The 27169-nt window shown below is 45.0% G+C and overlaps 1 protein-coding gene across 2 annotated transcripts in view; it reads right to left on the reverse strand.

Annotated features, from left to right (window-relative positions):
- The window catches only part of ADAM10 (ADAM metallopeptidase domain 10), a 152445-nt gene that overhangs the window by 29857 nt on the left and 95419 nt on the right, over window positions 1-27169 (reverse strand). Inside the window, exons 2-4 of one of the 2 annotated variants that reach the window (XM_075575797.1) lie at window positions 23730-23809; window positions 22743-22861; window positions 21303-21461 (exon numbers count right to left, since the gene is read on the reverse strand). In XM_075575797.1, the coding sequence (XP_075431912.1) occupies window positions 21303-21461; window positions 22743-22861; window positions 23730-23734 (283 nt within the window). In that variant the 5' untranslated portion in view covers window positions 23735-23809. The remainder of the gene's footprint in view (window positions 1-21302; window positions 21462-22742; window positions 22862-23729; window positions 23810-27169) is intronic. The other variant, XM_075575796.1, reaches the window with a different exon arrangement.

Raw genomic sequence — 27169 nt, forward strand, 5'->3', positions numbered from 1 at the left:
CTCCTTTCTGTTCACATCTGAACCGCACGTGTGGTCCAGAAATAAAGAGCGACGCATGCTTGTTGGCCCCAAATCCAGCATCGTATGCTGAAGCTGGCCAACCTCCACCTAGGACTTGGAGATATCAACATTTTCCCCACGATAATGATATTAAGAAATGCATTGCGATATCCATCAGTTTGGTAGAAGTAGGAAATGGGGAGAGTAGGGCGTTGAGCAAGAAGGCGGAAGGGGTTGAGCGAGAAGGGGGAGAGCGAGAAGGGGGGAGAGCGAGAAAGGGGGGAGAGCGAGAAGGAGAGAGGGGTGAGGGGGGAGAGCGAGAAGGAGAGAGGGGGGAGAGCGAGAAGGAGAGAGGGGGGAGAGAGAGAAGGGGAAGGGGGGAGAGCGAGAAGGGGAAGGGGAGAGAGCGAGAAGGGGAGAGAGCGAGAAGGGGACGGGGGGAAGGGGGGAGAGCGAGAAGTGGGGACTGAGTAGAGGCAGAACCTGAGAGGTGGATCAGTAATGACCCACTTATGAGGTTTAGCCAATCACAGTTTTTGACAAACAAGAGACTGTTGAACTAGAAAGAAACCTTCTAAATCAATGTAGATCAGCGCAGGTTACAAAGCGTCAGGATGTCTGAGCTGCCCGCTCACTACACTTATTATTCCACGGCCGCTCAAATTCATCCTGCAGTGCACAAGAAGTCAGATCAGAACTCCGGATCCAAACCAAGAAGCACACAGAGGGGAGGGAAACATGGCTATGAATTGCCAAGAATATGTCACCCAAACAATGTTTTCCTGCAGAAAGCAAGTGGGATAGTTTGAGAACTGCAAAGCTAAGCAGCTTTTGGTTGCAGAATGGGGCAAAAATGTGCTGTGTCGGCACAACCATCGCAACGGATTTTTGGCCCCTGTTCCAAGCCTCGATCTGCTTGGTACTGCAAAATTGAAAGCGCCCTGTCTCATTTATGTTACACTGGAGAGTCAATAAAAGGAAAACACTAATCTAGGTAACACATTTTGTTTTTCTTCACATCTATTTCACGATTTAAAAGACGCATCTGTTAGCTTTTCAGATTTGGGCCCGAAAGGCACACTACAAATGACATGGCAGGAGGAAATACTGCCGAACACACACTTATGCTGCTACGCGAGCTGAGTGGGAAGCAGATCTTAGAATATTTACATTATAACTCGTCTTTAATGAACCTAGAAAAACCTTTTCTACATTCATTTTCTTATTAAGTAGAATATATTACACTGATTCACAATATAGAGACATGTACAGTGTGTGTATATATATATGTATATATGTATGTATATATGTATATGTATGAACACATACACTTCAGTATTAGGTGATATCTTTTTTATTTGGACTAACAATTTATGACATGACAAGCTTTCAAGAGTTCTCCTCCTCGTCAGGTCAGCAATACTAGTTTACAAAGAAATCTATAGCTAAAACAGAGGTTTGGGAAGCAGAAAAAAAATAATTATATATATATATATATATATATATATATATATATATATATATATATATATATATGCAAATATATCTGTATGCTCATCTGCATGTCTTAGGCAGGTCTGCAACCCCGCCTTTCCCCATTATCACCCAGCATACAGCACTTCCACTGCAGCAAGGGATTCTGGGAAATGACATGCAAATGAGCACACAGTGTCACTTTTTGCCTCAATAACCATTTTTAACATGGTTCCCTATAGGCTTAAGCTTGCTGCATGGTCACAGCTTTGAGCACAGCCAGGGTTAAGGTGCATACCCAGAAAACCACCCACAGACAGCCGTTTCGATATATGCAAATATAACTGTATGCTCATCTGCATGTCGTAGGCAGGTCTGCAACCCCGCCTTTCCCCATTATCACCCAGCATACAGCACTTCCACTGCAGCAAGGGATATATACACACACACTACATGTTTCTATATTGTGAATCAGTGTAATATCTTCTACTTAAAAAGAAAGTGTGTGTATATATGTGTGTCTGTGTGTCTGTGTGTCTGTGTGTCTGTGTGTCTGTGTGTCTGTGTGTCTGTGTGTGTGTGTGTGTGTGTGTGTGTGTGTGTGTCTGTGTGTCTGTGTGTCTGTGTGTCTGTGTGTCTGTGTGTCTGTGTGTCTGTGTGTCTGTGTGTCTGTGTGTGTGTGTGTATATGTGTGTGTGTGTATATATGTGTGTATATGTGTGTGTGTGTGCATATATATATGTGTGTGTGTGTGTGTATATGTGTGTGTGTGCATATATATGTGTGTGTGTGCATATATATGTGTGTGTGTGCGTATATGTGTGTGTGTGTATATGTGTGTGTGTGTGCATATATATATGTGTGTGTGTGTGTGTGTATATGTGTGTGTGTGTGCATATATATATGTGTGTGTGTGTGTGTGTATATGTGTGTGTGTGCGTATATGTGTGTGTGTGTGTGTGTGTGCGTATATGTGTGTGTGTGTGCGTGTGCGTGTGCGTGTGCGTGTGCGTGTATCTCTAGCTCTTAAATTACCCTCTTGTGTTTATCAAAATCTTAATCCTATCCTTGTTATGCTATACTCCGATAGTGGATATTTGTTCCCACATGTACTATGTGGTGACAGTATAATATGTAGTTAATACATCAATTTGTAATTAAAAACAAATAAGGTCGCAGTTTACAAGTGTCTTAAAGGTGCTGTGATTTAAGAATGTAATTCTGGCATCAACAATAGACTCATGAGAAGCACACGTTGTGTTGACATTTATTACAGTGATGAATCAAACTCCTCATACAGTAGGTCAAATAACCAGTGATGTGAACAATGCTACGGAAATGGCAATACAATACCAAGCTACAAACACAATACATTACTAACATAGGTGTATAACCAGGCCTACGTAGACTGTTCAAATATGCTATGTAGGGGTGCTGAACTCCAGTCTGCAAGCCTTCCCCCTCTACCAACAGGTCAGGTTTTCAGGATATCCCAGCTTCAGACCAGGTGGCTCAATCAGTCCCTGCTTCAGCACAGGTGGCTCGGTCATAGACTGAGCAGCTGATTGAGCCACCTGTGCTGAAGCAGGGAGATCCTGATAACCTGACCTGTTGGGGGGGGAGGGGGGGCGGCTTGAGGACTGCTGTTGAGCCCCCCTGGAATAAGTGATACTGGTGCTCCCTTAGCACACATTGGGTTAAGTGTAAGAAAACCTGATGTCTGAAAGTGGCTATTATCTCACAGCTCTCTATTATGCAGAGAGCAAAATGGGAGATTGAGTCATCAGCCTATTACCACTACTTACAAACATCACAAGCTGTTAAGACAGATCAGTTGACCTGGGAGACCACGTTATTATTAGCTCTAATTGGGCTGCTATCCCTCATAACGATTCTGTCATGGCAACAGTTGAGCCTCCTTTGAACAGACTTCTCAAAATTCAACCCCTTCTGAGCTACAACGGGTGGCAACACACGGCAGGTTAATGAAAGTCATGGTATCAGTCTATCCCTTTGGCTGCACGGAAAGAGCTAGACAATTGGTTAGCCCATTATTGCCATCTAATTTACTGAAATACGTTATATAGCTGGAGACAGCTTCCTTTGTGTCGATCAATTCCAGTGACTTCAGGTCAGAATTACTAACTAGTATAGAGATGTGATGGGTGCTCCAACAGTCGTGGAATATTATATATGTTCATCAATCATATAAAAACAGTGAAGACTCAAACAGTGGAGTGGGTAAACTACTGGGTGTGTGACTAAAGCCCCTAAAAGCAAGAATCTCCTGAAGGCAACAGAAAAAATATGTATGACACACTTCGCTGTACCTCATTGGGAATAAATATGATAAAGCCCAGCACTCACCCCAGTTTGTAGTAATGAGGATCCATAATAATACAGTATATCTTTGAAGATATATCTTTGAAAATCTAACCCACTCCTAGAGCCCACTGGATTTCTGGGGGCGTGTCCAGCCGCTGATTAAGTTCCAAACGATCCAAAATATGCAAAAGAATGCACAAAGCAGCGCACTGCCAGGGACACAGGTATATCAAAAGTAAAAAACAGATTTATTGTCAGTCAGACATAGCAAACAAGGAGGTAAAGACCCTCCAATGCGTTTCACACAACAAGGTGCTTTATCAAGGAGTAAGGTACAGTACACTGGGTAACCTTTATATACCTGGTATAACAAGTGTAGTGAATTAGTCAAATTTCGCGCCAAAAACGCGTGTATATGACGTCAAAGCGACTTTAATCATCCTTATGTATGTGTATACCTAAAGAATTCAAGTCCCTCCCTAATCACGCCCCTCCGTGACGTCACTACCAATCCGCTTCCTGGCATGGCTAGTCTGTGCGATCGGTACACTTTCCCCTTCACAGCGGAGATCCCCACACTAAATGGTGTGGGTTAATACCTCTCCGCTGTGCTGATAGTAGTGCCAAATCCCCCCGCTGCCAATACCTCAAAAATCCGCTACACCTTGTGTGATACGCGTTGGAGCGTCTTTACCTCCTTGTTTGCTATGTCTGACTGACAATAAATCTATTTTTTACTTTTGCATATTTTGGATCGTTCAGAATTACTAACTAGGTTGCTAAGTGTGTGTCCATTTTAAAGTCCCAAAATGGTTTTTAGTTTGGAGATGAATACCTCCTGAAGTAGGGACTCCTGGTAGTAAAACTGCCTCGGTCTTAAACTCTCAGACCCATTAGTCCTGGGGTGGATAACTCCAGTTCCCAAGGGAAAACAACAGGTCAGGTTTTAAGGATATCCCTGCCTCAACACAGGTGGCACAATCAGTGGCTTAGTCATTGACTGAGACGCCTGTGCTGAAGCAAGGATATCCTTAAAACCTGACCTGTTGGTGGCCCTTGAGGACTGGAGTTGGCCAACTCTGCATTAGTAAAACAATGTAATGCATCCTTTTTTAGCTGTATTCCCATGTTCCCTGCCATTACCGTTTACAACATTAGATCTGGATACCTATTAAACATACCTTACGTCAGGGGTGCGCAAACAAAGGGGGGGGGGGGCGATTACAGAAACCCTGCGCTCCTCCCCAAAGCATTTAAATTAAATGCCTTAGTGTGTAAAGCCTCCAACTTAACTTGGGGCAACGCGTCGCCATGGCAACACGGGCTCATTTGACGCCGGTTCCTAGGTAAGTGGGGGGGGGGGGGGCACAAGCACTGGGGCTGAGCAGGCAGGGGGGCGCAGAACGTTTGGCTCTCCTGCCTTACGTTACAGATCATTACCACCAGAGAAGGATGCCAATCTGGTCACCTCCAACATGCTACCACCTCCACAAAACTTAGTGTTCTCCTCTGATATTTATTTATTTATAAAATGCTTTACCAGGAAGTAATACATTGAGAGTTACCTCTCGTTTTCAAGTATGTCCTGGGCACAGAGTAAAACAAATAATACATGGTTACAAATACAGTTACATAAATGAACAGGGTATACATTATATACAAGACATTGCATGCATAGTTAAAGAAAATATATATTACTAGCTGAGAGCCCCGGCGTTGCCCGGGATGTTTGTGGTGTGGGTGTGGCATTTGGATGAGGAGTGGTCAACGCGGCCCATGTGCGGTGGTAGTGCTGCTGTGGCTGTACTGATGGTGATTGTATCGGTGTGCTGATTTGGGAGGGTTTGGTGCTGATGTGGGGGTGCGGATGTGGGTGTGCCGATGGGGAGGTGCAAAGGTGCCGATGTGTGGGTGCTGATGGTGTTGATGGGGGCTGGGAATGGCGGGGAGCCGAGAATGCCAGTGTGCTGGGGGGGCATGGGATAGCGGTGTGCTGATGTGGTGGTGCTGGGGATAGTGTGTGTGTATATACACGTGTGTGTATACATGTTTGTGTGTGTGTATACATGTTTGTGTGTATACATTGTGTATGTGTGTGTGTATACATGTGTACGTGTGTGTGTATACATGTGTACGTGTGTGTGTGTACGTGTGTGTATACACGTGTATACACATGTGTGTATACACACATGTGTAGACATTGTGTATGTATATATTGTGTGTGTGTGTGTGTATACATGTTTGTGTGTGTATGTGTGTATGTGTATGTGTGTGTGTGTACATTTGTGTGTGTGTACATTTGTATGTGTATACATGTGTGTGTAAACAGTCACAAGAAACTGTATGGTGCTCCAACATGAACCACTGGCTAAATAGCCCAAGACTATACGCATATAAATTGTGTCCCTGGAGGTCCCAGACAGTCCAGACCAAAATACTCCAACCCTTGCAATAAACCACTTCCACTAGATACCGATTAGCTGGAAAAGATCCCACTGCAATGATGTGGGACCTTCACTGGCTAGTGACCAGACATAAATATCGGTTGGGTAAGTATAGGTGTATACAAATAAACAGGTTGGAGTGACTCACATTTGTAGGGTCTTTTGTGGGAATTCCTCCATGGGTGCGTGCTGCCGTTACTCCACAAGACCGGACATCCAAACGAAGGAGAGATGGAGCACAGCTGGAAACAAAATGAACTACTAGGAGAGTGGGACCCAGATAAAAAAAGTTAATTTATTGGATCAGTGCAAAAATACAAAAAACGGAGCCCTCAGGCCCCCACCAACGCGTTTCGAGCCGGTGGCTCTTTCTCAAGGTGCACCTTGAGAAAGAGCCACCGGCTCGAAACGCGTTGGTGGGGGCCTGAGGGCTCCGTTTTTTGTATTTTTGCACTGATCCAATAAATTAACTTTTTTATCTGGGTCCCACTCTCCTAGTAGTACATGTGTGTGTATACATGTTTGTGTGTGTATACACGTGTGTATACACGTGTGTGTGTGTGTGTATACGTGTGTGTATGTATACGTGTGTGTATACATGTGTGTGTATGTCTACATGTGTGTGTATATGTCTCCATGTGTGTGTGTACGTATACGTGTACATGTGTGTGTGTACGTGTCTACGTGTACATGTGTGTGTGTGTGTGTGTGTGTGTCTACGTGCGTGTGTGTACGTGTGTGTACGTGTGTGTACGTGTGTGTGTCGACGTGTGTCTACGTGTGTGTGTGTGTCTACGTGTGTGTGTGTCTACGTGTGTGTGTGTATACATGTGTGTATACGTGTGTGTGTCTACGTCTGTGTGTGTGTGTACGTGTGTACGTGTGTACGTGTGTACGTGTGTACGTGTGTACGTGTGTACGTGTGTGCGTGTGTGTGTACGTGTGTGTGTGTACGTGTGTGTGTGTACGTGTGTGTGTGTGTGTGTGTACGTGTGTGTGTGTACGTGTGTGTGTGTACGTGTGTGTGTGTACGTGTGTGTGTGTACGTGTGTGTGTACGTGTGTGTGTACGTGTGTGTACGTGTGTGTACGTGTGTGTACGTGTGTGTACGTGTGTGTGTGTACGTGTGTGTGTGTACGTGTGTGTACGTGTGTGTGTGTACGTGTGTGTGTGTACGTGTGTCTACGTGTGTGTGTGTCTACGTGTGTGTGTGTCTACGTGTGTGTGTGTCTACGTGTGTGTGTGTCTACGTGTGTGTGTGTCTACGTGTGTGTGTGTGTGTCTACGTGTGTGTGTGTGTGTCTACGTGTGTGTGTGTGTGTGTGTCTACGTGTGTGTGTGTGTGTCTACGTGTGTGTGTGTCTACGTGTGTGTGTGTGTCTACGTGTGTGCGTGTGTCTACGTGTGTGTGTGTGTCTGCGTGTGTGCGTGTGTCTGCGTGTGTGCGTGTGTCTGCGTGTGTGCGTGTGTCTGCGTGTGTGCGTGTGTCTGCGTGTGTGCGTGTGTCTGCGTGTGTGCGTGTGTCTGCGTGTGTGCGTGTGTCTGCGTGTGTGCGTGTGTCTGCGTGTGTGCGTGTGTCTGCGTGTGTGCGTGTGTCTGCGTGTGTGCGTGTGTCTGCGTGTGTCTGCGTGTGTGCGTGTCTGCGTGTGTCTGCGTGCGTGTGTGTGCGTGCGTGTGTGTGCGTGTGTCTGCGTGTGTGCGTGTGTCTGCGTGTGTGCGTGTGTCTGCGTGTGTGCGTGTGTCTGCATGTCTACGTGTGTCTGCGTGTCTACGTGTGTCTGCGTGTCTACGTGTGCCTGTGTATATACGTGTGTCTACGTGTGAGTATACGTGTGTGTACACGTGTGTCTACGTGTGTGTTTGTACGTGTGTCTACGTGTGTATACGTGTGTCAACGTGTGTGTGTATGCGTGCGCCTACGTGTGTGTATACGTGTGTGTATACGTGTGTCTGTGTGCATACGTGTGTCTGTGTGCATACGTGTGTCTGTGTGCATACGTGTGTCTGTGTGCATACGTGTGTCTGTGTGCATACGTGTGTCTGTGTGCATACGTGTGTCTGTGTGCATACGTGTGTCTGTGTGCATACGTGTGTCTGTGTGCATACGTGTGTCTGTGTGCATACGTGTGTCTGTGTGCATACGTGTGTCTGTGTGCATACGTGTGTCTGTGTGCATACGTGTGTGTGTGTATACGTGTGTCTGTGTGTATACGTGTGTCTGTGTGTATACGTGTGTCTGTATAGGTGTGTATGTGTGTGTGTGTCTGTCTACATGTGTGTGTGCCTACGTGTGTGTGTGTGTGTGTGTGTGCCTACATGTGTGTGTGCCTACATGTGTGTGTGTCTACATGTGTGTGTGTCTACATGTGTGTGTGTGTGTGTGTGTACATGTGTGTGGTCTCTGTGTGTGTGTGTCTCTGTGTATGTGTATGTATATAGATATATATATATATATATATATATATATATATTTATGTATAGAGATATATATATAGTGTGTGTGTGTATGGAGGGATGAGGCTGGTGCTGAAGGAATGTGTGGGGGGGGGGGAGCTGCTTACCTTGCAGTCGGCAGCATCTTCCTCGTGCAGGCCGGGAGACGGACCCTGCAGTCATCTGGTACATAGGGGCGGGGATCAGACCGGAGCATGACAGAGGGCATGTGTTGGGGGGGGGGGGGGGGGTGGGTAAGCTGCAGGGAGAGATGTACGGGGCATGTGGAGGGGGGGAGAGCAGCACGTAGCATGTGGAGGGGGGGAGAGCAGCACGTAGCATGTGGAGGGGGGGAGAGCAGCACGTAGCATGTGGAGGGGGGGAGAGCACATGTGGAGGGGGGAGAGCAGCACGTAGCATGTGGAGGGGGGGAGAGCACATGTGGACGGGGGAGAGCAGCACGGGGCATGTGTGGGGTCCCTCCTGCAGGGCGGGAGCCCCCCCCCCCCCCCCGCTGCCCTCCGGCTCGAGGTGAGGCCTCCTGCAGGGCGGGAGCCCCCCCGCTGCCCTCCGGCTCGAGGTGAGGCCTCCTGCAGGGCGGGAGCCCCCCCGCTGCCCTCCGGCTCGAGGTGAGGCCTCCTGCAGGGCGGGAGCCCCCCCGCTGCCCTCCGGCTCGAGGTGAGGCCTCCTGCAGGGCGGGAGCCCCCCCGCTGCCCTCCGGCTCGAGGTGAGGCCTCCTGCAGGGTGGGAGCCCCCCGTGGGAGCCCCCCCGCTGCCCTCTGGCTCGAGGTGAGGCGGCGGTGCCGAGGAGCGTTGCAGGCGGCGCCGGGTAGGCTGCTCTTTGCTGTGAGGGGGGGTGGGAGAGGTGAGCCGGTGCCGAGGAGCGTGCGGCGAGGCCCGTGGGTATGCTGCCTCACCCATCCGGCCGCTGCCTCACTCATCCGGCCGCTGCATCACTCATCCGGCCGCTGCCTCACCCATTCGGCCGCTCCCACGTGGATGTGAGGCGGGAGGCCAGGTGTTGTGGCCGCTCCCCCGCGTGTGTCCCGGGCGCTCGCTCCGCTCCCCCGCTGACTGTAGCGGCGCCGGGGTGTGAGCTTGGGGGGGGGGGGTGTGAGCTTGGGGGGGGGGTAGGAATGTGTGTGTGTGTACACGGGACTCCGGGTAAGTTCGAGCACAGGGAGGGTGGGGGGGGGGGGAGGGGGGTGGAAGTTGAGGTGCGGTCCAGCTGACGGGGGAGAGTGAAGGGCACCGGGAGGGGGGTGGGGGGTGTGTGTGTGTGTGTGTCCCCGTCCCTGTGTGTGTGTCCCTGTGTGTCCTTTGGCCCGTCACTCCGCCTCAGGCCAATGAGAGGTGTGCGGGGGCGGGCGGGCCAAGGGACCAATGAGATTTCCCCTAGGGACACCGGACATCCAGGCAGCAGGCAGGCAGGCAGGCAGGCATACAGTGCTTTCACTAATATAGTATAAGATGGGCGTATGAAACAGTTACAGACCAGATTAAAATGTGAGACAGCCTTAGATTTGAAAGAACTTAAACTGGTGGTGGATGTGAGAGTCTCTGGTAGGTTGTTCCAGTTTGGGGTGCACGGAAGGAGAAGGAGGAACGTCCGGATACTTTGTTGAGCCTTGGGACCATGAACAGTCTTTTGGAGTCTGATCTCAGGTGATGAGTGCTGCAAGTGGTAGGGGTGAGGAGCTTGTTCAGATAGCTGGGTAGCTTGCCCATGAAGAATTTAAAGGCAAGACAGGAAAGGTGAACTTTGCGCCTAGACTCTAGTGTTGACCAATCTAGTTCTTTGAGCATTTCGCAGTGATGTGTGTTGTAGTTGCATTGGAGAACAAAACGACAAATTGAATTGTAGAGGGTGTCAAGTTTGCTAAGGTGGGTTTGAGGTGCCGAGCCATATACTATATCTCCATAGTCAATAATTGGCATTAGCATCTGCTGTGCGATACGCTTTCTGACCAGGAGACTTAGGGAGGATTTGTTCCTGTAAAGTACCCCTAGTTTAGCTTAGGTCTTGGTTGTCAGGGTATCAATGTGCATCCCGAATGTTAAGTGGGAGTCAAACCATAAGCCCAGGTATTTAAAACTAGTGACAGGGGTTAGGGTGGTGTTAGCGTTGGTTCTAATCAGGAGCTCAGTCACTGGAAGCTTTAAAAATTTAGTCTTGGTCCCAAATACCATTGTTACAGTCTTGTCAGTGTTTAAAAACAGTTTGTTTTGGGAAATCCAGTGCTGAAGTCTTTGTAACTTTAGCAAAGGTTACTAAATAATCACGGTCTGATTCCTGGAAAGAATTGCCATTCCGGAGAGAATAAAATATTGCTAATTCATGAACTGAAAACTGAAGAGCAAGTGGTATTTTACACTACTTTACAAGACACGCTTGTTTGTGAATTAAGACGGACTATAAATATCTTTAAGATGTTTCAAGTAACTTGTACCAGCTACAGATGTCACATGGCCGAGGCCCAGATTTATTCAACTATACTAAGCTACAGCGCAGTTTCAGGTCGCTCTTGAATGGGGCGGAGTAGTCAGCCTTTATTAGATCTGTGCCTAAATCGGCATTCATACATATTTTCTTTTCACAGTTAAGTGAACGATAAAAATAGTTGGATTTAAACGACCACACTGTGCAAAAATGATGCTAAGAATGCAGACTGGTTGAGTATTTAGGACACATCAGGGATTTGGGCTGGGGAAACTCTAATAATGGCTCAAGTAATTGGTCTAATCTTGGCTCCCAGAGCCTTTAATCTGCTAGCTTCCATCAACAAGATGGGACTCCTGCAGAACACTACAAAGAGTATTACAATGTGTTGCCTGATTTGAAGTCTGTTGTCCTGTCTGTTCGTAGCACATCTGAAGTCCCCTGCTGGAGCAGATAGGAGATGAGTGTAACGACGATAAGCATCGGCATGTTAAATACGAAAATTCATACCACTAAATGTACTTATGCGTTGAGAACACTTTCAATTCTCTGTGTATGCCATTTCCCCGATTAAATCAGAGCTTTCACAGAGACCATTTCATTGTAACTTGTTCATTTTCTTTTAGTGCGAAAATGCAGCTTAGTGGCAAATAAGAATATACACTTAAAAAAAAAAAACACACAACAAGAAAAGTTACGGCCTTGGATAGTATAGCACAGGGGGTTGTCGACTCCAGTCCTCAAGCGTCAACAACAAGTGTTTTATGGATTTCACGGACTTCAGCACAAGTGGTTTAGCACCTGTGCTGAAGCAGGGAAATCCCTAATACCTGGCCTGTTGGTGATGCTTGAGGACTGGAGTTGGCCACCCCTGGTATAGCATCTACAATTTGATTTAGGTATTTGATTCGTTAACTCCACCGGCAGTGAATGGGTTACATTTAGATCCCAATACAACTGGACAGAGGAAAGCATATTGATACGACGTAATCGACTAGTTTATAAGCATTCTTACAAATATCACAGTGGTACCCAATTTTAAAAGCCACCAATAATACTACTTTATTGCATATATTTAGACATTTATATCGAAATATTTATATTTAGACATTTTTTTTTTTTTAAAGGGACAAAATCGCAATTTGTAAACAAAGGGGATTTCTTGAATCAAGAATATAGTACTGCAATTTTCTATTACATCATTACATAGATTGCTTAAACGCATCAATGTGAGGTTGTGGAATACCAACTCTATTTAAAAGTTGATTATAGTGGAATTGTAGCCTTTCCCAATAGGATTCCAGTAACTCTGAACAAAGTTATGGTGACTAAAAACTGACAAAACCCCTCGAACATATAGCAAATAAACCACTTATGGGCATCTCTGAAGATATCCAGCACCTCCTCTATCATTCACCAACTTGTGTGAAAATGCCATTTAAAAGTAGCAATCCAAGCTGGAAAGTGTTCCCTAGTCATACACTTTGATGCAACTGGACCTAGTCTTTTAAATGACATATTCGATATCTCTGGCACCTATTCGGGATGCAGTGAAGTAATCTTCTCCATGCTCAGGGAGGTTCCAGCTCTGTTCTTTAGAATGGGGTGCAAGTCTCCCAAAGAAAAGATCACCGCTTTGAAGCATATTGAATGTGACTTTTTCCATTCTAAAGACACGGTGGATTGAAAACCAGCGTTCCTACAATGGATTCATTTGCCTGCCACTGACATCATGGCTAGTACAATATATACCAATATTCCCTTCATCAGCAGGAATTTTTGAGAAAGATATAAAATAGGGGCAAACGGGCTGCATCATAAGATTAATTTTGGAATGAATTGCTGCTTTCAATTATATACCCTTTAGTTGCAGCTATTAATACCTTCTTTTACAGAGAACAAAGCAGGCTCAACAGAACTATGAAAATAACAGTAAATGAGTCATCAGCTGCTGTTATTCACAAACTCTGTGCTTGGAAGACCTGCATCTCATGGCCGAGCTGTTGTGGTGAACACACATTGGGGGCCATCAATATACATGGATATAAAATTGCAGGACTCAAACAATGGAAATAATATCTATGGTCTTGGTTTAGACCTATGTTGCAGACAGCCACCGTTACTTGTTTGTAATTTACACTTTAACCGACGGTGGCTGCAACACAGGGGAGTGTTTTCTCTAAGACAGGGAAGTTGACTTTCAAATACTTTCTGGGCAAGCTACCCGCCTATCTGAACAAGCTCCTCACCCCTACCACATATCCCCTGATATCTGACTCCAAAAGACTGTTCATGGTCCCAAGGTTCAACCAAGTATCCGGCCGCTCCCTCTTTTACAGTGCAATCCACAACTGGAGCAATCTACCAGAGAATCTCACTGCCACCAACAGTCTAAGTTCTTTCAAAAGTAAAGCCGTCTCACATTTTAATCTGGTCTGTAACTGTTACATACGCCTATAATATATATGATCTTTAACTGTGCATGATATACCCTGTTCACTTATGTAACCATGTATTTGTCATCATAACTCTGTGCCCAGAACATACTTTAAAATGAGAGGTAACTCAATGTATAACCTCCTGGTAAATTTTTTTAGAAATAAATAAAATTGATCAGGGAGATGGTCTTCCTGGAAATCTACAAATCAGGAAACAGCATACACGGATGCACTTCCTTATATTGGTCTGATTTTCATGAACCCTTTCACTGCCAAAACGTCTAGTGGTACAAGTTGCTTTAGACATTTTGGTTCCCAAGTCACGTGATCACTAGTCGTTATGAGCAGAAGATACGGCCCTAGTCTCTATGAGATCTCATGGGAGTGGTCTTGCTGTGCTACAAATGGTACCAGGGCCATATGCATTGCAGTTTTCATACAGTGATCAGTGCAGCAAAAATGAACTCACCGGTGGAGCCTCCTATTGGTAGTAACACAGCACAACAACTACTGCCAAAAAGCATCTTTCCAGGTATATACATGAGATAGTTTTGCTCCTCATACAGAACCACGGTCTCAATCGTTAAAAAAAAGTTCCCTGGACAAACTATGAGTCTTCTATATTGAATGCTGTTTTCCATGGCTCAATCGATATCTTTGGAATGGAAATGGACACTTGTATACTAAAACAGGGATCCGGAGAGGAGGAATAGCACATTGAAAAAGTACCAATGAAAAAGTAATAGTTTCGACTTCTATACTTTATTTCCATCCTGAAGAAATTAGGTTTGTTATCTAGAATCCCAGGTAGAAAGGCACTTTCATATGGTCAACAAGCATTATTTAGTGGAAAAGTTGGAGATAAAGTGGAATATCAGCTTTGAAGGCCATTCACTGGTAAATATAAAAACTATCATGACTATACTGAAAATCTCTCTTTCTGGTCATCAAAACCTTGCATAATTACATTTATACTATCAGCCTGTGTTTTTCCACTGCTGGATGAAATGCAACAATGAAAACTGAATACAGGCTCGAGGGGGACAAACGACCACAAAATGGTAAAAAATATATAGTATAATTACCAGAGCAAAAAGCAGGGTTGGGAGGCTAATTAGTGCAGTAATGGAGTATGCAAAAGTAATGAAGAGCAGGAGGAGACATGCAAAAGGATTGACTTGATTAGGTACAAATGAGTATAATACCTTGAGTGGGCTATTGAATGCCACACAGATAAAGCTCACAGACTAAAACCCTATGTCCCCGGTGTGGAGTAGCCACTACTCACAAGAAATCCCCGTCCTGCATCTCCTGATTAGGTTGTTTGTATGAAGCGCTGCCTGCTGCACAGATCCTCCAATGGTCCCCCGAAAGAGTCTCTTCAATCGATCAGGTAGGTAATGCAAAAATAGATTGAGGTGACTGTCGCTCCAAACAAAAAAAGCTGGGGAAACTCACCAGCGAAAAAGGATTAAAAACCATTTATTAAGCTACATAAAAAACATGTACAAACACAGAAAGCACTCCCACGCCCCCTGTGGCGCTTTCTCAAGGAGAAAGCGCCACAGGGGGTGTGAAACGCGTGGGAGGAGTGTTCTGTGTTTGTACATTCTTTTTATGTAGCTTCCTAAATAGTTTTTAATCCTATTTGGCATTACCTACCTGATCGATTGAAGAGACATCTTTTTGTTTGGAGCGCAGTCACCTCAATCTATTTTTGCATTACACTGCTGGATGAAGGCTGCCACAATGATCTTTCAGGTACCGCGGTTACAAGCCACTCTTCACCACGTTGCTCCAACAATGTTTCACATGTTTCACATTTCATCTTGCCATCTTACTTTTGCTCGCCGTCTTGGTCTTTTGACATCCCTAAGAAATCTACAGCAGTTGAGTATCATCTTCGTGTACACACACACACACACACACGTAATGCATGATTACAAATAACAACATAGCCCCATATAAATCAGAATACAAAAAGTTTCTAGAGTATTCAATGGTAGAACAGTATATGCACAGTATATCCCAACACATCACACCAGAAAGAATACAACAAAGCCAGCTGCATCTACATGTATTCACATCACCAATGTCTTGCTTAAAAGTATCTTTCCTTCAAGTGAAATGTAGACTTGTGGGGAAAAAGATTTTTTTCAGAGTGCACTCAGATTTGCCGAAGAATGAACGCGTCTGGTACAACTGATGTACTCTTGCTGCGCTAAGCAGCCCCCGGCATCAGTGGCGTGATTTGACGTTGCGTTGTCATTTGACCCTGCGTCGCCAGAAGCCGCCGGAGAGCACGTAAGAGACCTACAGAGGCCTTGCGCGCTGCCCATGCATTTTATTTAATGTGAGAAGAAACATGATTTTATTAATCTCTAGCATCTGATGTTACTATGGTAACCTCTGGACAGTTATGGGCTCTGGGGAGAGCTTCATTTTTTAACATCCCAGATGCTCGTATCTCCTGAACGAACCATCAGATTTAAAATTAAAAAAATAAATAAAAAAAGTGTTGGAAAAGGTAATGGGAAAAATCTTTTAAAGTAAGAAAAAAAAAAGAAACAAAAGGAAATGGTGATTGTAACAGGGAATTAACCCTGTCTCAATGAGGCTTCACTAGAAAGCCTCAGTGGTCTGAAGAATCCATCAGGGGGCTGGTTAATTGCTCCTAAAAACAATTAACCAGTCTCCACCTCGTTAATCAGACCAGTGTAAAAGCCTCCTGCTGTGAGCTAACCAAGAGACTCCAGCACACAGGATACTGTGTGCTGATTTCAAGACACCAAGGAAAGGCTGCGGCTTCCCCAGTCTGCAGAGACCTGCAGGGGCAAAGACGGGGTGCATGGGGGTGGCCATGACATCACCCGGCAGGTTCGCCCTCATTGGCTGAACCGCCGGGGGGCGTGGCCTAGTTCCCATCCCAATTTTCATGTATGCCTCAAAAACTCGCCACGCAGCACAGCGCGCCCCCCCCACTCGCAGCGGGCCCGGCCCCATTGTGGGGCGGCTGTAGCCACCGGGGACCTGGCCTAACAGACCTCTTCCAGGATGCAGCTAACCCAGGAACCTACCAGAGGCTGGCCCCTCAACGTACACCCATCCAGACCCAGAGCCTGACCTGGAGGGCCATCTGCTTTGCGGTACCCCTTGAGACTTTGGGGTGATAGGCTGGTATGGGGCTTTTCCTCCCAGCCATGCAGATAGGGACTGGGGAAGTGAGTTAGCGCTTACACAGTGATAGGCTGTTTGTTTATTTTTGTATGCTGTACATTGCTTAAAGGGACAGGCTAAATAAAGCCATGTTTTCATTTCCCCCAAACTGTCTCCCTGTGTGTACCTCTGCACATGTCTCTTACAGTAATAAGTAAGGACTGTCTCTTTATCTCAGGCAACAAATTGAATTTCAAGATATCTACAAAAATGGCTATAATTAAATAATCTCCAAGTTTTATGGACACAAAATAGTAGTTAGATGCACTATAAAGTAAGCTACTTTATCTTGGAACTGAAGTGGAAGATAAGCTTAAAACCTATAACCAAGCTTTTGAATTTCAGATCAAAGATCTGGAATAAAGAATCATAAGACTAAATCCAAGTGAACAAAATATACATTTAGTGCAATTTAGCACCTGTGGTGGAATGTCGTTACAAAAAAAATAAATGCAATTATTTCCATCTGTTAAGAGGCATACAATAGTGATCTTAATGCATTTACTAAAATAATGTGACAGCCCATTACAACAAACATTTCTAATACTTCAAAGTGCACAGTGTTGGAACTGCAGTTGCAATAAAACGGAAGCACTCACAACTGTAACCATCTGTATCATTTTAATTGGTTGTTTCAGTATTTATGGTTAGCTCAAAAGCATTCCAAATCCAGGCCCAAATGTCGGATTCTAACAAGCACACTCACCAACATCACTGAAACGATTTACTTACTGCCTCTGAAAGGGATTCATTAGTAAATTGTGCTAGTGTTTATTCCACATAATCTGAGTCATAATGATGTTAAATTGCCTTTTGTGGGAGTTTGTTAATTTCCGCAGCATATAAAAAACTACTAGATAATTTCACAATGGTGTCATTAAGATGGCAAAGCAAAACTGACGGTGCCTAAAGACATCTCCTGCACATGCTTCAGACACAGGTGCTACAGACCACTAAACACTGTATTTCCTATGTAGGATTGAATTTCCTTGAATCGATTATTGGTGTAACTATAGGTAGCTCTTGTACTGTGTTCCCAGAACAATAGCAATACAAAAATCGATATTTTAAACAGCATCTAGGCCATAAATCTATATTACTTGGCCATTCTTCGTTGAGTGAAAGTTCAATCTTACCTGAAGACATCTGAGTGATGATGCAAATCCATCACTGGGAGATACTTACACAGATGGACATCAACTCCAAAGTGAGTTTAGTACTTTATAGGTGACCAACATGTTCAATTGTAGTATAAAGCCTAACTGATGATCTAAACATGGTTTCTAAAGTTGAATTCCCACTGAGCAGAAATCAACTGGCAGGGTGAACATGGCAGGAAAACACCGGCAGTTACCACAGATCGGATAACTGCAACGCAGGCCAACGTGTGTCTGTCTCCTCTATGGACTGAACAGGAAGGTAAATAGGCAACGTCACCATCACTGTGTTCATTGGTTATCAGTTGTTTTGCTAATTTCTAGAGCGCACTTCCTTTTCCTCTCACATCATTAGGGGGGTCCCACAGGTCTACAGACCAGAGGTCAACACTTATCTAAGAAGAGTGTGGGATTGACGTAATTGAATTGTTTTATTTGTGTCAAAAAGGGAAAGTCCAATTTGGCTTCAAATACATTCTCTAAACTACTTAAGATAATTGGCTATCTAAAACAAATGTAAGAATCGCCATTATTGCTTTTTTCCCCCCTTCTTCAAAGAAACTAATAATGTCTGTGCCTTAAAGCATAAGGCCTCGGTCCCGCTGCGCTCGTTGGCGCGGGCGGCCATGTCGCGAGTTCCCCACCAGCAGGGGAATCCTCGCGAGCCGGTCCCGGTCCCCCCTGGCGGCACAGCTGACTACACACTGTGGCGCGTCAGCCGCTAGGAGACACAAGAGAATGGTGTTTCCTAGCGTTGACGCGTCACGTGGTGTGGCTGTGAGCCAATGGGGAGGGGAGGCTTCGGGAGGAGGAGAGGCTTCGGGGAGCAGGGAGGAGTGTGGAGTGAAAGCAGGTGAGTGCCTGTCTGTGTGTGTGTCTGAGTGCGTGCGTGCCTGTCTGTGTTTATGTGTGTGCTGAGTGCGTGAGTGCCTGCGTGTGTGTGTGTGTGTGTTTGTGTGTGTGTGTGTGTGTGTGTATGAGTGCGTGAGTGCCTGTGTGTGTGTGTGTGTGTGAGTGTATGTGTGTGCCTGAGTGCGTGCGTGTGTGTGCGTGCGTGCGTGCGTGTGCGTGTGTGTATGAGTGCGTGTGTGTGTGTGTGTGTGTTTGTGTGTGTGTGTGTGTGTGTGTGTTTGTGTGTGTGTGTGTGTGTGTGTATGAGTGCGTGAGTGCCTGTGTGTGTGTGTGTGTGTGAGTGTATGTGTGTGCCTGAGTGCGTGAGTGCGTGCGTGCGTGCGCGTGTGCGTGCGTGTATGAGTGCGTGAGTGCCTGCCTGTGTGTGTGTGTGTGTGTGTGTGTGTAGGAGTGCGTGTCTGTGTGTGCGCGCGTGTGTTTTACATAACACAAAGTTTAGAAAAGTAATAATCTTTAGGAGCCAGCGTTTTAAGTGAGCAGAGGACACACACATCTCCCTGCCCCACTCGCTGTCTGAATTGGATTCGGATGGGCTCAGATGGGATCACCCCTTCTCGCTTCCGCCGGGCCCTAACATGCCTCTGCCACCTGCTCTCCCCCCACACTAAGCAGAGGTCACAGCGCACCCGGACGCATGCTGGGACGCATGCTGGGACGCACGGCTGGCCGGTCACTCAGTGCTGAAGGCAGCAAGGGTCAAAATCATCCAGGCTGAAGGAAAAGAGGCAGCCTCCTTTTCTTTGGAAGCCCGAGTCCGTGGAGGGAGGGGGGGGGGGGGAAGAGTAGCGGGTCCCTCCGCTCAAGCCACGCCCCCCCTCCCTGTCAATCCTCCCACTCCCGCCCACCTCCCGCTCCCGCTCCCTACAGACCGCATATCGCGGTCTGTGTATCTCAGCGCACCGCCTGTCTGCAGTGCGGGCGCGCTGACTCTGGGAGCGGGGCCTTAGCCTTACGCTTACTCTTTCCAATAAAGTTAACTTTTCCTATCAGCAGGGGCACTACAAATCAGATTTGGTGCCAACCGAGTGTTTCCTCCTCCCTGTTAGAGAACAAAGCAGGAAAAAGTGAAGACTTACTGTATACAGTAGGTGTGCGCAAACCTCCCTGCGCATGCACCAACCTCATCCCGTTTGCACCGGGTCTTGTGACGCCTTGCTGGAAAGTTAAGGTAAGTAGTTACAGAGGCCTCGCGCGATTTAGTTTAAATGCCTTCGGGGAAGTGCGGGGCCTCTGTAACCGCCGCGTGACCACCCCTCCTAGTTTGCACAGCCCTGGTATATAGTAATGTTTTTCAACAGCGGTTCCCCAAGCATTCTCAAAAGGGTTCTCTACAATTTTTAGGTAATTTGAAAATTCTACCAAATACCGAAGAATTTACAATGCATCTGATCTCAGACGCGCTATTAGAGAGGGTTGGGGCTCCTTACAATGTATCTGATCACAGACGCGCTATTAGAGAGGGTCGGGGTTCCTTACAATGTATCTGATCACAGACGCGCTATTATAGAGGGCTGGGGTTTTTCAGAAATTCACAATATAATTGTAGGTTTTCTTAACCCCAAAAAGGTTGGAAACCACATGTATATACAAACTAACAATAAATGACAGGTGTCTGAATCTAACCACTTCTCTAGCACTGGTTCCAGCAAAGCAAGGAGTGGCTAAAAAGGGGTCACCAACCATCCAGATTTAGCCTTCTGCCACTACCAATGGTTCATTCTGGTCATAGGAGGGACCTCTCATGGTTCTATAATAATAATAATAGCATGTTCTTGTATAGCGCTGCTAATTGTACGCAGCGCTTTACAGAGACATTTTGCAGGCGCAGGTCCCTGCCCCCATAGAGCTTACAATCTATGTTTTTGGTGCCTGAGGCACCGGGAGATAAAGTGACTTGCCCAAGATCACAAGGAGCCGACACCGGGAATTGAACCAGGCTCCCCTGCAGCAATCTCAGTGTCAGTCAGTGTCTTTACTCACTGAGCCACTCCCTTCTCCCTATCACCCTTGCATCATGATGGATGAACATAGTAGTCTGCTATTGTTTAAATACATGTTCCTCGAAGTCAGGGAGACCAGTCGATAGCCACTTGGTGAAAACAGACACCAGAAATGTCTCGCTGCCAGTACAGCCTGAGGCTTTGAGACCAGAAGTAATAGAACTGGTTCTACCCAATAAGACGTACTGGAGTTGTAATGAAGCAAAAGCAGAAATGTAAGTGTCTCTGAAATTGACATGTTTGCTTCCCAATTCAGTTTTTATTGCTCTTCCAAATGAAGGCCTGCAGGGCATATTTATTTTTTTTCGATAAAGAAAACAGCTACGACTATACATATAAAGGATGAAAATACAAAATGCTGAGAATATACATATATTTTGATCTTTACTGTAAATAGAATGCTTATAATAATTGGATTGCAGGTGAAACGAAACATGGTTATTACCGGTGCTGATGGTACTTACTGATATCATCTTCATGATAGATGACGGAGTGAAATGGAACAGCTCTGTCCTTAAAGAATCTCTCGGATGGCTCAACATAAAAAGTGCCTTGAAGGGTCTTGATAAATCCTTCAAATCGTCCGTTGACCACAGATCCATGGCTCATGGTCCCCTTTTCACCTATTAAATAGAGAGGAAAAATAACAGTACACAAATTTATGGAGCAATAAACACGGGACGAAAGTACAACACGCATTCTTTGCTCATCGACCCATGTTTGCTACAACTTTACATTCCACATAACGCTCCAATGCTCTCCTGCGTAATATCAACACTTAGATTGTAAGCTTCCACGACCAGGAACTTCATTACCTACTTTTTTATCAGGCTTTAAACTGCATGCATTAAAAGTTTTGTTCTCATCACTCCCCCCTCACCCCCCTGTATTGTACTGCGCCGCAAAATGCTAGCACCATATGGCAGTAAGGTTATAATAATAATGCAGTGGGGTTAAGGATGAGGGATGAAATGCAGTCCTCCATTAACCCCTTGTGTGCCAGCGGAGACAGAAACACACACGCTCTCCTCATCATGTTTCAGCATCTCTCGCTAAAATCCCTCTTCCTGGCTGGCTTCCTATTAAATCCTGTATTACTTCCAAAATTCCCCTCCTCTCTTTTACCCCTCCTTACATTTCAGCTCTAATTTCTCGCTATACACCTGCCCGACTCGTACGTTCTGCTCAAAGATGTCTTCTGTCTACCCCTTTGCTTCTACAGCCCCCTCTCGCCTAAAACCTCTCACTGCCTCACACCTCTGGATTTCCCTTCCCCCTCAATATCCAACTAGCACCCTCTATCTCCACCTTTAAGACCTTTCTTAAAACACACCTCTTTAACGAAGCATTTGGGTAGTTCCGCTGGCTGATACTATACATCTCATATGCACGGACCTTAGCCCCTTGCAGACGCAGTTACCAGAACATCCTTCTACGCTCTCTGAATGTCCTCCTCACTTACCACTTAGATTGTAAGCTCTTGGGAGCACTGACTCGTTTCCCTATTATTTTATGTCTTAAGCGCTCATTCCTATTATGTGTTATAATATAATGTCACGTGTATTACTGCTGTGATGCGCTATGTACCTGGATGGCGCTATATAAACAGAGACACGCACTTTAATACTAAGGAATGTATGCATTTGTCTACAGAATTGCATTCAATATTAAAATGATTTCTCCCCATAATTTAAAATGATCTATTCCACACTGGGAATTTAAAATGGTTGCTGTCATCAACATATCAAGCAAACACAAGAGGACATCATTAGTCACCACTGCCAGTGAAAATCCCCAACGGGCAAAATCTTCCACTCCAAATGCTGGATGACGCTCCGGAGCGTTGCTTGGCTGCTCTGGCCCCAGAGGGGATTAGAAATGACAGCTGCTTTAAGAACGCTCACCAAATATTTCTCCAGTGTAAATGTGAGAGGTATCGTAAGCCGTCGTTTCTCCTCCAAAGTCCACTTTCAAATCGGCAGAGAACAGCTTTGTGTCCCTCTTCATGCGAAGGTTGAACTGCCTGAAAAGAGAGAGGGGGGGGGAGGGGAGTGACGGACCAATCAGAGAAAAGAAACAGGCGCTGTAGTATTCTACGGTCCAGGCAGGAAACAGGTTACAGGTACCCTTTAACCTTTTCACTGCCAGAGAAGTCTGCAATGCGTTGCGGCCACCACTGGTAGCAAAAGGGTTAAGTAGCGGTCCTCCCATTTAAAACCATAAACTTTGCATTCATTTAGCCAAAAGCAGCCGGTGTGGTTCATTAACCCCTTCACTGCAAGGCACCCCTGGCAGTGAAGAGGTCGACAGTAATTGACCTATGGTGGTAACAGATAATGTAGGGCTGTGCATGGTATCCCGCAGGCATTTCTGACTGTATACAGTGTACATTAGGTATTCCTGTTTAGAAAACTCAGGAATATCGGGATTCTATGACTATTGAAGTCTAAATATACTTTTCACACTGAGTGCAGTTCTGAGAAGTATCTAGTGTAGGCTTATTGCTGAACACTGTTTTTAAAGGTTCTAGATTATCCATGTGCACCAGTGTATATAGTTTATATTTCTACATTGAAATTAGGTTGAGCGGTGGGTCAGTGTTTAGTGGAAACCCTAGCAAACTCCGTACAAGACAAGGCTACGTCCCACTGACTATTACTTGTTGCGTAAAATTAAATCGTTTCAACGTAACCGCCTGGCATCTTTAAAAAAATGAATAAAATAGAAAACGCACAAGTATGTGCTAAGTATTTGAAAATCATTTTGAAACCGAACATTTTAATGGTAAATACATGGTTTTATGATGTTTGGCAAATGATCATATCCCTTAAAAAAAAAAAATATGTATGTACTCATTAACATTGGCAGCTTCGCTTTGTTCTTTTGTTTACCTCATCTGCCTTAGATTGTTATCTTGGATTTTATCAGCTGTATTAAACTCCTGGAATCTCTGTAAATCAGTATTGATGACCTGAGGAAGAGACAGACCCCTTGAAAGCTTGTCTTATAATATCTAGTGGTAGTCCAAATAAAAATCGGGATTCTCCCACTGGCGGCCCCTGGGCCAAAGGCAGCCGGTGAAGGGCCTTGATAGACTCGGCTCCTACTAATTCCATACTAGTTTCTAAAGGAAAAATAACCAATGTTTCACACAAACTCTCTGGTAAATTAAGATTATGCAAATATACACCAAATAAAAATACCCCTTGTGAGCACAGTCACATATATCAGACAGGTCTGCAACCTGCCTTTCCCCGTTATCTCTTAGCATACAGTGCTTCCACTGCAGCCAGGGATTCTGGGTAATGACATGCAAATGTGCACAGTTCGTCAGGCATAAGTTTATAGGGGTCCATGTTAAAATGGACTAGAAGCAAAAGGTGTCTGCTCATTTGCATGTCATTACCCAGAATCCCTGGCTGCAGAGGAAGCATTGTAAGCGAAGAGATAATGGAGAAAGGCAGCGCTGCAGACCTGTGTGACATGCAAATATACCCACAAGTGGTATGTTTATTTGCTGTACACTGGAGGGTTTGTCAGTTCTTTACCAAATAACTTATTTAACATGTGGCAAATACTATATATGGTACAGATGAAATAAATGCTTGCAAAATGTTCAAATCTACTTTTTGGGTCTTTAAATGTATCTTAAAAATCACAGTTCAGAAGCTAGTGGCTTTCTACCCTTAAATGTTTCCTGATTTAGGCCCTCTGGAGAACTAGTTGAAGGTCCCTGCGATGGGTTGAACTACTCCTTTAACTGACCAGTGTTTTGCAGCACATCGTCAGCTGGGAGGTGTCTGAAAAATGTAAGGAGATCAAAGCCATATTCTTGAGAGAACAATTATTATGCAGATGCACAGTTTATCGAACTGTTATTTGCAAGTCTGTCTCGGCACAAACTGTTGAAGCCAAGAAATTGCTCTGCCTACAGCTGCTCATTATCCTGGTATGCAGATGCAGGTTTATGTAATATTTAATTAAATAAAGGCAAACCAATTAAAAAAAAAACACGCATGTTATTTTGGAACCACTGAATGATGTCCGTTCTTGGCTTTCAAAAATGCTTTGCGTCACAAATAGTAGTTTTCCTTAAAAGCAGCAATATTTTCCCGTTTTGCACAACATTGGTGCTGGAACCGTTCAAAATGTTCAACAGTAACACTAACGCAATAATAGCTCCTTACAAGCAGCCGTCCATTATGATTGCCATCTTTTTTTTGTATTTTTCTTACTTTAAGAGATCTCCTCATGCCCGCTCCTACGCGGTTCTTATTTTAAACATCTGATGCATCCTTCAAAAATATTTGAATTAAGTATCAGGGAGGTTAAAATGCAGCTCCCCCCAGAGCCCAGTTCTCCATAAATGTTAACGTTTGTAACCTTAGAAGCTAGAGGTTAAGAACATTCAGATTTGTATCACTAAAAAATGATTTTATTTAAAGAGCAGGAAATGCATAGGAGCCATATACAAACATTAGGCGTTAAAAGCAGCAATGCTACACTCACCCTTTTTTCTTATTTGTATATGTAAAGTATGTGACCATGTATAATTTTACATTCCCACCAAATATGGCAATCGTTTGGTGCTCCTGTTCTAGATCTGTCAACTTTTTCATGGTGTAAAACAAGAAACAAAGAAGTCCAAAGCAACATCCAAAGTGACAAAAATACACCGTGAAATACCTATATATCTCTTGAAAAAGGGTAGTTTAGTTAACCCTTTGGCCAAAGCGTATAAGCCTGCGAGCCACTTCCCAGGCATGACCAGTTCGCAGGTCCTGCGAGCTTGCTGGGTATCTGTGCGTTTGTCAACATTTTCATGGTGTAACCAACATAATGGCTGCGTCAGTCAGTGTAACAAAGCGGCTACAATGTATTCTTATATTACCAAGATAACATTCTCTATTGTTACAGTTTACAGCTCAAACTGCTGGGAACATTGGCAACAACTTATCACAAACAGGAAAGTGTTGCAAGGATGTTGCACTGCTTGGGAGGTGGGCTAAACCCTTCTATAGATATCATCGGATGCTTTAACACACAAAAAATGGTATTAAGAGTTGAATAATAATTTAAAAAAAAGTCACTATTATCGAATACCACATTACTAATTTATTTTAAAAACAGAAACATAAGATTTCACGTTTGGCCGCTTTAAGATCATATTGCCTTCTGGGGGGGATTGCAGCTTTAAACAAGCCTATTGTGCTCCAGATAGAAATGTCCGCTTATATTCCTTAGCATTTATGTTATTTCCAGCACGCAAACAAATGCCAGTGGTTAATGACATCCTCCCAACATTCACATGATCATAACTCAGACTCGGGGATGTCCTCAGGGTTATGTCTGGATCAGCTGTCGCCCTCCAGAGTAGAAACACTTCCAGAAAACCCAAACAGTGCAGTAAATGTTGGCATTATATGGAGATGCACTACTACTTGGCAACATATACCGCCGTTACAAGCCAGCCGTTCATCTAAGTAACCATTTCTCTAGCACTTTTAAGAGAGGTTACACATCATTTAGAATATGTTTAATCACCTTGTAAATTTATGTTTGGAGAATTAACATCTCTCAGCGAATTTCATGCAATGCGAGAGAAAATTGTTATTTAGGCTCCCAAAAGCAACTTGTTAGGCGTGTTAAAGCAGCAAGTACCCTAACCCAGGGGTGCTCAAACTTTTAAGTCTGCGCCCCCCCTGTCTCATCTCTCCCCCCCTACCATACCCCTTCTCGGGGCCTCTGGAAACACTGTGCCCCGATAAAATCCCATGCCCCCCCAGTTTGCGCCGCCCTGCCCTACGCAACCTGCCCTTTATTTTTTATATGATTAAAACCATGGGCTCCTCTAGAGCAGAACCGCGCTATTGTCAGCTCCGGAGACCACCCCAGTTCCCAAGATACTTACTGGTGAAGTTAAGGATATTAATGTCTGCATTTAAATGACCTTCCAACAACAAGCAGCCACGAACTTGAGTCTTCCTATTGGCCCCAGATTTGGCAGCCATTTTGTTTCCTCTACAAGGACCTTAACCTGGTAACTTCATCACCGGTATGTATCTTGGGAACAAAGGGGGTCCCTGTGGCTGAAAGGAGCATGGTTCATCTTCGGGGAACTCCCCGATTTCCAGACTGTTAAAAAGGAGGGAATTAACACGTAGGGGAGGGGGATTGCTGTCTTTAACTTAGCAGAACAGTAATGGGATCACTGAACAACTCCATATTAACGTTCATGAGAAGACTAATCCTGGTGACTCTACTAGGTCCTACTATTAACTAGTGAAGACAACTGATGGGCACATAAAAAGGTGGCTATTAAAAGGAATGT

The sequence above is a fragment of the Ascaphus truei genome, chromosome 18 (assembly GCF_040206685.1).
Source record: "Ascaphus truei isolate aAscTru1 chromosome 18, aAscTru1.hap1, whole genome shotgun sequence".
NCBI classification, from domain to species: domain Eukaryota; kingdom Metazoa; phylum Chordata; class Amphibia; order Anura; family Ascaphidae; genus Ascaphus; species Ascaphus truei.